Source organism: Pelophylax lessonae, assembly GCF_965119305.1.
Source record: "Pelophylax lessonae genome assembly, chromosome: 4".
In the NCBI taxonomy this organism is placed as follows: domain Eukaryota; kingdom Metazoa; phylum Chordata; class Amphibia; order Anura; family Ranidae; genus Pelophylax; species Pelophylax lessonae.
The window spans coordinates 576,292,522-576,308,291 of NC_138771.1; the positions used below are offsets into that span (position 1 = coordinate 576,292,522).

At 43.5% G+C, this 15,770-nt stretch overlaps 1 protein-coding gene across 3 annotated transcripts in view; it reads left to right on the plus strand.

The window, feature by feature from the left end:
* Positions 1-221: 221 nt before the first annotated feature.
* The window catches only part of BRD4 (bromodomain containing 4), a gene marked incomplete at its 5' end in the record, with an annotated part of 147,882 nt that continues 132,333 nt past the window's right edge, over positions 222-15,770 (plus strand). For 2 of the 3 annotated variants that reach the window (XR_014225194.1, XR_014225195.1), the window contains one exon: positions 273-412. Coding sequence is in view for 1 of the 3 variants with exons in the window: in XM_082255235.1 (XP_082111361.1) it covers positions 222-289 (68 nt within the window). Of the gene's footprint in view, positions 413-15,770 lie in introns of all 3 variants that reach the window. The other variant, XM_082255235.1, reaches the window with a different exon arrangement.

The window sequence follows — 15,770 nt, forward strand, 5'->3', positions numbered from 1 at the left end:
ATGGCATCAAGTACTGCCTTCTCCACTCCTGGCTTCTCCATTGCTGCTGCCTCAAAACGAAACCTAACCGTACACATTACACAGGGCATGAGTTGATGCAGAGGGGGCGTGGCTTTCTGTTTCTCACGACAGAGTCGCTCACAGGGCGGGACTTATATTCTTCGGAGCACGCGCACTAAAGGAGAAAAGAAACCGGGGCGGGGCCGGCCCGACGTGAGAATATGCGTGTGACGTCACGGTGCGTCGCGGCGGCGCTGTGTGAGGAAGGAGCCGAGGGAGTGCGCTCTCGGTGCGTCTCCATTAATCCCTATCGGTGATCGTTCCGCCGTCCCGTGTCTGTGGTTGTTCGTGCCAGGGACCGGATCCTCCGCACAGTCGCTAAGTCTCTCCGCCTCCGGAAGAGGCCTCGAAGGTGAGCGCCGGGCCCGCGAGCCTAACCTATGCACGAATGCGGGATACGCCGGGCCCGCATTGCGTAACCAAGGGAGTTTGGTGGGAGGGGAGGAGTTACGTAATTTCTGGGGAAGCCGCTACGCTATTTTCGTACATTGTGCTTGTGAATTCTTTCCAAGGCGTTAAGGAAAGGTCGGTGTGCCGGGGCGAGGCGTACAATGCTGCCATTGCCGGGAAAGCCCCGCGGTTACGTAGTTTGCGTAACTTTTATATGTGAATAGGCTTTTTTGCACAGTAGTGTGTTGGTGTCCGGTCTGGTTTTTCTCAGTGCGGCCGGTAAGAAAGGTCGGCCAGGTACTGCAGGGGTTCTTGGCATGGAAGCCGCTTGTATGTTGGCGGGAGGTGTGCTGTTTACGTGAGGAGAGGCTGGTTTCCCTGTTTACGCAGTTTACGCGAAGGAGTGGGCGGAGCTACCCAGCTCTTCTCCTGGAATGGGCGGAGACAGTTACGGACTTAGCGTAATGTCTTGTAGCAAAGAGCGGAAAGTAAAAGCTACGCCGATTACGTAACGTTCTCCGGATGTTCTCTGACGATTACGCAGATAGCGTACATCTGGGCCATTACCAAGACACAGCAACGGAAGAGACTATTGTGCTTGTTATGACTAAGCTAGCCATGTATGCATCGTGTTCTCACTGTACTGGTTGTCTGCTATTACTAAAGCTTTTCCATGTTTCCTGTCTTCTACTGTTTATTATAAATAAAGTTATTTTGTAAATAGAAGAGGTATCACTGCAGCTGTGCTTTGTAGATGTATCCAGCTTTCCTTGTATCTCTACTGGGCTCCTAAATCATGTCTCTGCCATTGTGACCCATTGTAACATGTTATGTCCAATGTATTTTTCTCATTAAACATCTGATTGTGTGTCAGCGATGACCAGTGTTCGGGGTTAAAGTGGAGCAAACATTGATTATATTGCAGCTTAACAATTATTAGATGTGACGGCTGCCTTGTTTTCTTTTTTGGGCTTTCTTATATTTCATCTGCTGATCTGGCCAGTAAGCTTACAGTTATAGGGATGAGAAACATTTAAAGCAGTGCTCCACCTTTAAGGGGAAGCTCTGCTTGTCTGCCTCCCTTCCGCTTCCACATTTGGAACCTTTTGGGGGGCAGCAGGTACCTGCTCCCACTTCCGGCTCAGTTCGTCACGGCAAACCCTCTCCTACCCCAGTTTACCCATTCACAGAGGGCAGCCCTATTTGCGCAAGCAAAGTAGAAAAATGGCTGTGGAGCTGCAAAGGTTGGCTAAGGATTCCCTTGGCCAAGATGGCGGCACCAACACCTGAGAAGTTCGGACCCCCCCCCTGGAAGTTCGGACACCCCTCTCCTTCCAGCCACACCCCCCCCCCCCTGCCGCCCACAAGCTGGCCCATTTGCAGCTTGATTCATAGGAGACTAGCTGTGGAGCTGGAAGGCTGATGGTTTCCCAAGATGGCGGTACAGGAGGTGCGTTACTGGCCAGATCACCAAGTGAAAATAGGGAAAGAGCCAAAAAAAGTTAGTTTTGGGTTTAATGCTTTTTTTTTTTTGTAGATGAATTTACTGCAGTGTGGTTTTGCTCTTATATTATTGAGTATATGGTGTATACATTTATTTTTAACGGGTGTGTTTTTTTTTTTTTTTTTGCCCCCTTTTTCATTGTTTATGTAAAACAGAGCTAATACTTCCTATCCCCCCTGCACCCAAAGAAGCTGCCATCTAAGGCTCCATTCACACCTAGTGCAGCGATAGTTCTTCCTTTTTTTTTTAACCGTTTTTGTGGTATGTTCTTGGAGTGGCACCTTTCATTGTAATGGGGCTTCAAACAAGTTTGTGTACCAAATTATGGCACAGAGCCAGGAGCATTTCACAGTGCAATTTTATTTATCCCCCCCCCCCCTTGCAGTTTTAGCACGTTTTTGTTTTAAGTTCAGTCATGGCAAAATTGCACTGTTTGAGGTGCCATTAATAATGGCATCGCAAGCCCATTCTGTGTGTTGCCATAATTCTGGTGATTTCAGTACGGTCAGGTGTAGGCAAAGCCTTTGGTAGTAAAGTCGTCTTCTTAACCTGTTCCTACAGGTAAGCTAATACGAAGTCTTACCTGTAGGTGCTGCAAATATCTTCTACGCTTGCGCTTTAGAAGTTTTTCATAGTGGCTATAGTGGGAGACATTGGTGCATGCACAGTAGCTTTGCATTTAGGGTACCTGGAATGTGCTGTCAGTGCAGAGAGCACTATGCAGTGATTCCTGTGTGCATGCGTGGGAGCAGGGTGGATTTGATTTAAATCATAATTTTTAAAGGGCAACTGGCGTCTCTGACCCGCTGTTGACTCACTGACAGTCCCATTCACTTTAATGGGACGGCTTGTGATGGGGCAGTGACACAACATTGTAGTGTGTGAAATGCGTCTACCTTGTCATTATTGTCACATTGGGATGTCCAGTCAAAAAACCTCATCTGGAGTGCAGCCGTTCCTTTTTCTTTAAGGTGGGGGGCATGGCGGCTAACAGGCGCTTCCATGATGGGATCTGAAATGAGAGGTGCTCTTTAAATGTGAGGACTTGCTGGTAGTTGGAATCTTTATTATTTGCAAACAAAATTAAGGTTTCCCATTTAGAGCCCATTCAGACTAGCGCGACTTGTCAGCCTGACAAGTCGCGGTCCAATGAGTAGTACAGGACCCATTCTAATAGGAGCGACACAAGTTGCTCCGACTTAGAAAAAGGGTCCTGTACTACTTTGGGGCGACCTGGGAGCGACTTGCATAGACCTTCATTATGTGAAGTCCCTGCAAGTCGCGCCAAAGTCACGGTGCACGCGACTTCACAGGTCGCCCCCCGAAGTCGGATCGCCTCAGTGTGAACCGGCTTTTAGAATATTAAGCTGTCTGGTTAGTAAAACAGTGATATCGGAACCGATTCAATCATACAGTTTGTAATGTACTTATATTTGCAAAACAGTGGGGGGTAAAGGAATATTCCTCAACTTTGTTTTATCTCATGGTTACTGTGAAAATGTGTGAATACATCAATGCAGTGCATGTTATCCTAGAATATACAGCCTCCTGCTACATAACCAAGCTCTATTTCATGCTGAATAAACTAATTTAATGCATCTTAAATAGAAAACTATCTTATTTCTACTCCAAAAGCATTTTATTAAAAATAATTTGATGATAAAAAATCTGATTTAAATAAAAAAAAAATCGATTTTCATCCACCCTGCGTGGGAGTGACGTGATAGTGGCTTACTTGATAAAAGCAGCCAAAGTTGGTCAATGATTGAATATATTAACAGCCATGGATGGTGTGGCTGTCAGAATATAATAGCGGACAGCAGGAAATGACTTAATCCACACGTTTTAGTGAGAATCGGGGCATCCGGATGTCTCCTGTTGAGCCCTGTATGTCGATAGCCAGCTTAAAGCAGACATCCACCAAAAAGAGGAAGTTCTGCTTTAACCCCCCCCCCCCTCTTTACATGGTGGCACATTTTTTTTGGGGGGGATGGGGGCGGGTGTAGGTATCTTGTTTTGACAGGTACACACTTCTGCTCAGTGATCTGAGCAGAAGTTCTCCTCCCCTTCTCCTCAGTCTTCTGGCACACGTCACAGGTCCCAGAACACTGCGGGACCATGCACAAAAAGCAGAACAGCTTGCACATTTGTGCAGTGAACACTTGGCTGTGAAGCCGCGATCTGTCGGACAGGCGCCCGCAGTTGAGATGCCGGGAACAGAATGCCAATGGAAAGAACGGCAGGAGTAAGCACATCGCTTTATCCTGGGACAGGTGAGTTTACGCTTTTTATAGCTACAAGTGTGTAACTGCAGCTCCTCTTTAAAGATTACTCCCCTTTCTGCTGATGAAAAGGGGTTGACATCCTATTAGCAGTGTCTGGACCTGTTCATCGGGTTCCAGCACTGTGAATTTGACGAGAGGCCACAATGCCAGCTTTGCAGTATTGTTCCTTTTTCTATTGCTCTTGGGTGGATATATTTTTTTTCTTTTTGTTAATTAACAAAAAAAAGATACCATCTGCATAAAGATCTCTGCATATGCTGAACAATATTTTCAATATTTTACATTGGTCCTGAAGAAGTCAGTATTGTATCAGAAAAGTTCTTATCTGAATATAATCAGCGGTCATATAAGGACAAAGCTATGTAATCCATAACTTCCCAAGGCAGTTTTTTTTTTCTCTCATCTATGTTGGATTTTGTACATTTTAATAAATGTTTTTATGTTTTATTTGGTGCTGTTATGTTCTTTGTTGCCATGGTTATGAGGATAACCCTGAAAAATAAAGTTTTACAGACATATGCCAGCCTTGAATAAATTTTCTAAACAAACCAGTGGCATCTTATCACGTTCAGTCCAAGTGACAGTGGTTGCTAGATTAAGTTGGGTGAGTGCTTTTTCTCATTTGGGAAAAGATGGCAAATAACCCCCCCCCCCCCCCCCATGTACCTTTTTGGGTACATGAGCATTTCAAGAATTGAATTTGTTGATGTGTAAGTTCATTGCTTTACAGTTCAGAAAATAAGGGAAATTCTTTATAATTGAAGAACATATTGGCAGAAATTACTTTTTTTTTATCTTTTTATTGTTGGAAGAGATCTCCTAACGGAAATAAATACAACAAATTGACATAGGTTCTACTACTCTTGAAACTTAATGTTTTGCCCAGGGTTCAACATTATGACATTAATGTACTTATGGCAACGGTTTTACTTACCACAGGATTTATATTTCTGTCCATCCACACTTGTATTTAAACAGCTCTGTCAGCCTGGCACAGCTTTGTCTGGATGGGCAGAAGACCTGATTTTTCTCCACTGCAGATCTCACCCTCAGGCTGTGATGGCAAAGTGAAAGTAGAAGTGGCAAACTGCGCTCTTCTGTCACTCTGCCCTCTCCCCCTTCCACAATGCCACTTGCAGCACATCTAAAGCAGGGTGGTCTTTTACAACAAATTTTTTAGGCATCTGAGATCGGAGATGCGGGGAGGCAGACTGACACCTCGCATCACCGATTGCCATGGGCGCGCAGAGCGCATTGTCCTGCCGCCGTCGTATGACGTCCGGTCAGGATAATGCAACCACTTTCCCAACGTCAAACGCCTATAGGTCGGGCGGGAAGTGGTTAATAAAATGTGTGTTGTATAGTCAGATTTAGAAGTTATCTACTAGTTCTGCCACATTGCACAATCAGGAAAGTCACTCCCAATATTTGGAATTTGGTATGTAACTTCACAATGTTTCCCCATCTTTTTCGTCAGATACTGAATCAGCAGTGCAATAATACTTATTAATAGTTCAGTGGGCAAGCTGGAGGTGTGTGGGCAAGGGAAGCTGCCAAGAGGAACAAGGAAGTAGAACTATTTTCCTGTCTAAGTCCCGGTTCACATGTATGTGATTCATAGCGCACTGCTCTGCAAATCACATGCGATGTCTGTGCATTGTGAATTCAGCTATACAGAATGTATGGCTGAATTCGCAGCTCACTCGGACCAAAGTCACACAGGACCCTTTTTTTTTTTTTTTTTTTGGTCCGCACCAGAATCTGATCACATGGGTGTTCACACCTATGTGATCCGATTTCATGTCTGCACTGCCAGTGCAGTATGCAAACTGCTCTGAGGGTGTCGCTAACTTTGTATTGACACCCCCAGTGTGAACTGCCTACGAGTTGAGTGCGATGTGGGAACCCGCAGCGGGTTCGCAGGGTTCCTGCATCGCAGGTGTGTGTGTACCGACACTGTTGTGTGAGAGGCTTGTACTAAGCCTAACTGAACAGAATTACAAGTCCGTTTAGCAAGTTAAGGTTTCACATACCGGTATATGAATTTGGCTTTTTGTTTGACTGTAGTTGTGCTTTTAAAGAAGATCTCCCTGCAACTCCTCTTCTCTACTTCTGAATTGCTATACCTTGCTCTGCGCTGTTTTGAGATTTCCATCCTGGTGGAGGAGCAGAACTTTGCTTCCTCATGTCAGAGCTGCCGCCCCTTCCAGGCTGACAGAGAAATTTTCAGGCAGGGTAGATGCAGTAGAACAAGAGAGCCTTGCTGGTAATCCGGTACAGCTTCCTGTCCAGCAAGGAAAACTGTGAGAAGCGCACTTTTTATTTATTAAAACATTTAAAATTTTGTGAGATTAGAAAAGGCACTGTACTTTAGATAATCTCAAAACTGCCGCACCTGATACCAAGGCAGAGGAAATACATTTACTTTTCTTAAGGAGGAATTAAAGTAGAACTGAACACCATTTTTAAATAGAGCAGAGGAGGGTTATAACTGCTGTCAAATTATTATTTTTTTGGGAAATTTCTCTTCACTTCCTATGCCATAGCCAAACAGGAAGTGAGGAGAAATCCCTTAAAAGTAAGGAAATTCCTTGGAGACCCCAAGGTCACCAGAACTAGTATCCCCATTGGAAGATTTCCCCTCTATTACTTTTCTGGGGACAACTCAAAATTTGTGATTTTCTTAGAATTTCAATGATGGTAAACGGGACAAATAGGGTGAATCCCCTTAAGGGGGGCACAATAGCAATACAAACGGACATATGTTCTAATGCCCCTCCACTCTATCCAAAACGAAAAATGCAAAGTTTTGCTTTAAGTTATACTTTAAAGATAGAAAGGTTCTGATTAGGCACAGTTAAAGAGGTTGTAAACCCACTTGTATAACTTTTACCTATAGGTGCTATAAATATCTCCCAAACTTGCACCGTTTAGGAGATATTTACAGTGCAAACTGCCGATGACGTCATCGGCGCAGGCGCTCTGGGGAACGGCCGCCCGTACCGTTCCTTCAGAGCTCAGTGCCGTGAACGGCGGCTCCCGTGCGCAGGCGCGGGAGTGATGTAATCGCGCCTCCGGCCAATCAGATGGCCGGAGGACGCGAACCCGGAAGCAGGACATGTCGCCGTCCTGTCGCTGAGGTGGCGGCACGGCGGGGGCTTTGTTTTAAGGTTACTACATAATGAGCTAGTATGCGATACTAGCTCATTATGCCTTTCTCTTTACAGGGCTTTTTTTTTTCTCTTTTTTTTTTTTTTTTTTTTTTTTGACTTCCTCTTTAAAGGGATTGTAAAGGGTTTATTTTTTAATAACAAACATGTTATACTTGCCTCCTCTGTGCAGTTGGTTTTGTGCAGGGCAGCCCAGATTCTCCTTCTCAGGTCCCTCGTTGCTGCTCCTAGCCCCTCCCTCCTATCGAGTGCCCCCACAGCAAGCAGCTTGCTATGGGGGCACCTGAGCTCAGTTGCCGTTCGTCCCCCACCCATTTCTCCTGATTGGCTAAGTGAAGGATAAGTTCAGTCAAAAACTAACTCCAAACCTGCTCTTTGCCGCAATCTAAGACTATTCTATTTAATCCTGTAAAGCAAAAATCACTGTACTTACAGTGTAGTTGCTGTGCAGTTTACAGGTAGAGGTCACTGACATTTTTTTCCCCACTCATCTTTTCTGACTGTTTTTCACTAGTTTTGCATTTGTTTAGGGTCAGTGTCATTACTGGTAGCATGAGGAGATACCTGGACCCTATAGAGGTTGCACAGGCAGTCCAACTCATCCAGGATGGCATATGTGCTATTGCCAGAAGGTTCTCTGTCTCCAAGCACAGTAGCAAGAGCATGGAGAAGAATCCAGGAGACAGGCAGCTTCTCTAGGAGAGCTGGAGAGGACCATAGAGGGTTCCTAACCCATCAGCAGGATCAGTATCTGTTCCTTTGTGCAAAGAGGAACTGGATGTGTACTGCCAGAGCCCTACAAAATTACCTTGAGCAGATCAGAGACATTCCCACCAGTGGCCTAACAATCAGAGACAGACTCCATGAGGGTGGCCTGAGGCCCATCGTCTTCTAGTGGGCCCTGTGTGACACTGTGGAGCTCAATTGGCATTTGCCATTGAATACCGTAATTGGCATGTCTGCCACTGGCGCCCTATGCTTTTCACAGATGAGAGCAGGTTCACCCTGATCACATGTGACAGACGTGACAGGGTCTGGAGAAGCCCTGATAATGTTATGCTGCCTGTAACATCATTCAGCATGACCAGTTTGATTGTGGGTCAGTGATGGTCTGTGGAGGCATATCCATGGAGGGATGCACAGACCTCTACAGTCTAGACAATGGCACCCTGACTTCCATTAGGTATCAGGATGAAATCCTTGGACCCTTTGTCAGACACTATGCTGGTGCGTAGGGTTCCTCCTGGTGCATGACAATGCTCGGCCTCATGTGGCAAGAGTATGCAGCCAGTTTCTGGAGAATGAAGAAATTGATACCATTGAATGGCCCCCACACTTGCCTGACCTAAATCCAATAGAACATCTCTGGGACGTTGTTTTGGTCCATCCAACGCTGCTAGGTTGCTCCTCAGTCTGTTCAGGAGCTCAGTGATGCCCTGATCCAGATCTGGGAGGAAATACCCCAGGCCACCATCCATGGTCTAATGAGGAGCATGCCCTGACATCAGGCATGCATACAAGCATGTGGGGGCCGTACAAACGGAGCACCATTTTGAGTTTCTGCAATGAAATTTCAGCAAAATAGACTAGTCTGCTGCCTCATTTCTCCTTTGATTTTTGGGGTGTCTTTGAATTCAGCCCTCTGTACAGAATACAACTTTGGAAGTGATGTAATGTATTCTTTTGTTTCCAAGTATGCATTGCTCTTCCAAATCTTTTTTTTTTTTGTCCCCAAAAGAAAACTGTACGGATTAAATGAAAATAGCACAATCTGGTATCGTACGATACCAATTCTATCTATCGCACGATTGCTTCGAAAGCCATGTTTTTCGTCCGTTTTTCTGATCATGTGTACTAGGCTTAAATAGTTAACCCTCTTGCCTTGCAGCAGTGAGGCGTAATCCAACCAGGACACTAGCTGCGTCGTTTGTATGATTTCAATGAGCTTGTGTTGGTTTCCTCACACACTCCAGACATGCTAGTAAGATGTGGCTCCTGTCTAATTTGGACCCAGTGGATGTTTGTATGCATGTGAAGTAGGGACTAGAGATGCGCTGACATTTTGGTGGGGAAAAAAGTGTTTTTGACATTTTGCCGATAGACAAAAAGGTGCCGAAAACGCACACTATTTTGCCATGATTTTACTGTGCTTATGGTATGTTTTTCCTGCCTCAAACTGCACCAAAAACCTAACACGGGTGCATTATTGATGCATTCTTGCTGCGTTTTTATTGCATTTCAACAGGGAGGTGCATTTTTATTTTTAACTGAGCAAAATGCGGAAGTGCAACAGACCAGTGTGAGGACATGCTTAGAACTTAAAGGGATGCATTTTTCTCGAGCTTCTCTTGTGCTAAAGGTGCCGACAGTAAGTTCATATTTATTTAAACTCATGATATTCATTTTAAAAGGTCAACACTAATACAATATATATGTATGTATGTGTATGTATGTGTGTGTATATATATATATATATATATATATATATATATATATATATATATATATATATATATATATATTTATATATTTATATAATATAATTATAGCCCTTTAGTTCATTACCAACCATTAATTAGCCATCGGTTATAATATGAAACATGGGTTTTAGCGTGTGTGTGTGTGTGTGTTTTTTATAATTTTCTTTTTTCAAAAAAAACTTTCATTGAAGTTCATTTGCGGGAGGGGAAAGTTGTTGGCAATTTATCAGCTGGTGGCATTCACTAGAAAAATGAACGCTAGAGCCTGATTGAAACACCATTGTCGTCCTTCTTCTTTTTTTTTTTTTTTTTTAAATTATCTCTTTTCCCATCTTCCATAATATATATATTTTCATTTATGGTTGCCCAACTAATGTCCTGACCTGTTTATGGTATGAGGCTGGCTGTACATAGCCTTGTATGTTTGGTTTATGCAGCCATTTTAATGGTTTTATCAATCAGGTTGCAAAAAAAATTGTTTGTCCAGCAGAAACTTTTATCCTTAGGATTGGGTAAAGTTGGGAAGAAATAAATCCTCTGTGGGGGCTCTAGAAGGCGCAGGCATAGTGGACATCTTTTGCAAAACAGAGTGGACACTGACCCCCCCCCCCCCCCCCCCCCCCCATAATCTGCAATTGAGGGATTTTCTGTGGCTTGACAACTGCATTGAACCTCCATTTGGAGCACACTAGCATTTTTTGTAAGTTCAAAAAATGCTGATAATACACCATCTCAAAGAAGCTGCTCCTAAAGGCTTTGGACTGCCTGGAAACTCCCTCCATGTTAGCCAATGTGTCCATGCACAGAATGGCTTTTTACAGGGATATGCCCAAAAACGCGTGAAAGCTCAAAAAAGCAAAGCAAAACAAAACAAAATGAGTTGAAGGTTTCTGGAAAAAAAAAATGTGCGAAAGAGCACGAGTATTTTTAAGCTTTTAGGCAGAGAAATAAAAGCTTGAATGCCTGTAAAAGCAGGTTTGTGGTGTTTTTATTTTTTTGCTGCAGTGTGCATGAGCCCCCACTGTGTTTTTTCCACTGGGAAAACTCTACAAACTCCCCCCCCCCCCCCCCCCCCCGCTCATACATGCACTGAAGCTTGAAAAATGCTTCTAGCATTAGGTCTCGGTCACACCTTTGACTGGACTTGAAGCAATGCCTGTGTAATCTTGAGGTCTCTGGACCTCAAAACGCATCAAAGTCGGACCAAAGTACTGTAGTGCAGGGGCTACTTTGAAGTCGCATAGATCTGAACTTGTCATGTGACTTTTCAGTCCCAAGTCGCACAAGTGTGAAAGGGGCCTATAATAGCGTGCATGGAAACCTAGGATAACACTATTGGCTTCTAGGAGCAGAAAAAATTGCTCATCGCTTAAAAAATGTTAGTGTGCATGGAGCCTAAAAACGACGCACACACATTGCTAGAATAAAGGAAATTACTTTAGACAGGAATTCTATATATTTTTTTTTTTAAAGTTTTTTTAATTTTAGATTAATATGCAGAACTAGCAGCACTTTGATCAAGGGGGAAGTCTTGTTAGAAATCACAGCTCTGAATTTTCTGGAGACTAGTAAAATCTCTGAGGCATGAGTCACTTCATGACTCACCCTCATGACTCAGGAAATTCACAGTTCCTACTGAATTGATAAGCTAGATCTTGGGTGATCACAGAAAATAGTGGCCTTCAATGCATCCAGGAAAGGTTATGCCATAAAGAATTGTAGGTGAGATTTGTTGTTCTATGTAATCTGTGGAGCCCATAATTATTAGCATGCCATGGGAGGTATAATTTAACAAGCTTTGGAGTAATCAAGCTTTATACAGCTGAACTAAATGACTGCCTTAGGGCTATAGAAAGTGTTTCTATTTGGTGCATTAACTTCCTGTAAACTCTGGTCTGGTGACAGATGAGTATTTACTGAACAATCGATGAGCAATAGTTTTTTATATTTATAAGCAGAATCTTTATGCATCATCAGTGAAAGGGGTGAGAATTACTGACTGAAGAATTCATCAACAGTCCAGCTTAGGTCCGTGTGCACTGGTATTCCCTAAATAGGCTCCATTTTTTTCTTGTAGTTATAGAAACCTGGCAGCCGCCATTGTTTTCTAGATTCTTCTTTTTTTTCTTTTTCCTTTTCCCAGTTACAGTATGTAAAGCCAACATTTTTTGTTTGAGTAGGGGGGGGGGGGGGTTAAATTTCTTTCCGGTTGTTTTTGCTGTCTGTATCTTATTGGGAGGATTTCCCTTTACCTCCTGTCCTGGAGAGACAGGTGACCAATTAAAATTTTCAGATTTCCCCTTAACCTCTTGCTGACCATATTGCTTACATGCAAGGTGGATCTGCTGCGCTGGCACTTCTGGGTGGGGGGGGGGGGGGGGGGGCGTGCATGCCGCCGCCGACCGGGCTGTGCTGTGATTAGACACAGCAGATGCCGATCAGAGGAGAGGGTGGTGGCCTATAGGTGATTGTCGGGAAGACACACTGGACAGAGCTCTTCCTATAAATAAGGCTGAGCTCTGTCATGTCGGTGGGGAATTTGTTTTTTTTTCGCTGCAAAGCAGGGAATAAAATCCATCACTTCCCTTAGTAAAAGCAGCACACAGTGTACACCAAAACACTGGCTAGGCACACATTTAATCTTTTGATCGCCATAGCTTTTTAACCCCTTCCCAGCCAGTGTCAGTACAGTGACAGTGCATATTTTTAGCACTGATCACTGCATTGGTGTCTCTGGGTCCCAAAAAGTTAGTGTCAGAATGTCCACCACAATATCACAGTCCCACTATAAGTCGCTGATCGCACCATTACTAGTGTAAAAAAAAAAAAATCCAGTATATATATCATAGTTTGTGGATGCTATAACTTTTGTGCAAACCAATCAATCTATGCTTAGGATTTTTTTTTCTATCAACAATGTGTAGCAGAATACATATTGGCCTACATCTATGAACATTTTTTTTTATTGGGTATGTTTTACAGCAGAAAGTTTTTTTATTTTTCATATATATATATATATATATATATATATATATATATATATATATATATATATATATATATATATATATATATATATATATATATATATTCTAATCTTTTTCAAAATTGTCTGTTTTGTGCTGTAAACAAAAATAAAAACCAAAAACCGCAGAGGTGATCAAATACCACCAAAGGAAAGCTCTATTTGTGGGGGGTGGAAATTACAATTATTGACAGCGCAATTGTCCGTTAAAGTAACGCATTGCTGTAATGCAACAAATGTCCTGGTTATGAAAGGGGGCAAATCTTCCAGAGGTCAAGTGGTTAATATCTGTTTCTATGATAATGTGGTTAGAAGAAATAAAGGCTCAATCACCCCAGTGGAGGCATACAATAATAGACTTGACCTGAGGTCTGACCTTTCAACAAACTTTGCCCAAAGGCCTCGTTCAGACAGATGCTGCTACTTGTACAGTGTGTAGGCAGCCTTTAAAAAGATTGTAAAGGCAAGTTTTTTTTATATATCCTAGTGCATTCTATGCAGTAGGATAAAAAACCCGTGTGCAGCAGCCCCCATAATACTTACCTGAGCCCATCTCTATCCAGTGATGTTGCCTTTCTGGGACTCTACTCATTGGCTGAGACAGCAGCAGAGCACCATTGGCTCCCACTGCTTTCAATCAGTCTGTGAGACAATGAGGAGAGAGAGGGCGGGTCCTAGCTGGGGCTCGGTGTCTGAATGGATACACAGAGCTGCGGCTTGGTTCGGGTGCCTCCATAGCAAGCTGCTTGTCAGGGGGCAGAGGGGCCAGGAGAGCCAAAGAGGGAGGAGGATTGGGGCTGTTGTATGCAAAACCTCTGCATAGAGCGGGTAAGTATATATAACGTTTATTTTTCGGCAAAAAGACTTTAGTATCACTTTAAGCCCTGTACACACAGGGCGAATGCTGCCTGACATCCAGGCTTTAGAAGTGGATGCAGCGGCTACATGGTCATAGTGGTCTGTGAAAATTTGATAGCTGTGTAGGAGCGGCTGCATGGCTCTGAACGCAAACTTTAAGCATTTGAGGGTGCTTGCCCACAACAACCTTGTCAAATTTTGTCACGCAGCCATACAATCTGCATCCACTTCTTGGATGCCTTTGCTGTTGCCAAAACTGGCAGCCTGCATGCAGTGTGGGTTCCAGTTCCCGCCTGAAGGAGGCATAGTATACACTAGAAGGTAATAGATGCGCAAATCTACTAAAATCGCAGCACTTACGCGTTATCAGCGTTTCCCCTCTATAACAATTGTACCATCTTTGGCAAACGTTATCTATCTAGTTTCAACATCTCCCTCCTGTACTATGATGTTGCCTTAGAAATGAGGAAACTCTGGTGCCTTTTGTAGGTCAGGCATGGGTCCATAAGGATTGGCCCTGCTGCAGACTCTGTCCCTGTGACTTTATGCAAAGGAGCCATGTTACATTCAGATCACTTGAAGAGGAGGCTGAGGAAATACTTTTGCCTGCAGCAGATTGAAGGCCTTCGCTTTGTTCAGCAACACCTAGCATTGTGCAAGAAATTCACCAACAATATAATCACCAAAGCTTCAATGCAACCTTCATCAAGCTTTCTTGATAAGCTGATGTAACACAGAAGACATCAAAGTGAAATGCTTGCATCAGATATTGACGTGCTGTTGTTTCCCTACATGGAAACGTATATGCATCTCATTCTCCAGCACTGCAACAAAACTAGTGATAGATGGCAACCAGTAAAATTCATCATGTTTTAGTGATTCTAAAGTGTTAATTTTTTTATTTTTTGTAAACACATGTCATACTTTGTGCAGTGAATTTGCACAGAGCAACCCCCCCCCCCCCACTGGCACTCTGCCAGGTTCCCGCCATAACAAGTTGCTTGCTATGTGGGCACTCGTGAGGGCTTGCTCCCATGCTGGGCTCGGTGTCCATTGACTCGGCCCCATTTTCTGGCTGTGATTAACAGCTGGAGCCAATGACTCGCTGCTGCCTCTCTCTCTAGTAAAGAGAGAGAGAGATGCTCTTGTGCACAGCACTGGATTGAGATTGTGTGCAGGCAAGTATGGGGGTTGAGGACAGGAACTGCACAGAAGGTTTTTCATATAAATGCCTGTCCCTCCACATTCTGTGGTGTCACTCAACACTGGTTCTCAGGGCCCACTAACAGGCCAGGTTTGCAAGATAACTGAAATCCCAGGTGATATAATTTTCTGCTCATTGATTGCAGTATTCTGCATCTCCCCAAGGTAATACTTAAAATCTGGCCTGTTAGTGGGCCCTGAGGACTGGAGTTGAGGATCACTGCACTAGATGATTTGAAAATGGGGGAGTAAACACTATAGAAATATATGCTTTGTTCGTTTTTTCATTTCAAAGATATCCAACCAAAAAAGGGAGAAAAAAAATATATTTATCTTACAAAAGCGAGTACACCCCTCATATTTTTGTAAATATTTTATCATATCTTTTCATGTGACAACATTGAAGAAATTACACTTTGCTACAATGTAAAGTAGTGAGTGTACAGCTTGTATAACAGTGTACATTTTCTGTCCCCTCAAAATAACTCAACACACAGCCATTAATGTCTAAACTGCTGGCAACAAAAAAGAGTACACTCCTAAGTGAAAATGGCCAAATTGGGCCTAATTAGCCATTTTTTCCCTCCCCGGTGTCATGAGACTCGTTAGTGTTACAAGGTCTCAGGTGTGAATGGGGAGCAGGTTTGTTAAATTTGGTGTTATCGCTCTCACTCTCTCATACTGGTTACTGGAAGTTCAACATGGCACCTCATGGCAAAGAACTCTGAGGATCTGAAAAAAAAGAATTGTTCTACATGAAGATGGCCTAGGCTAGAAGAAGATTGCCAAGACCCT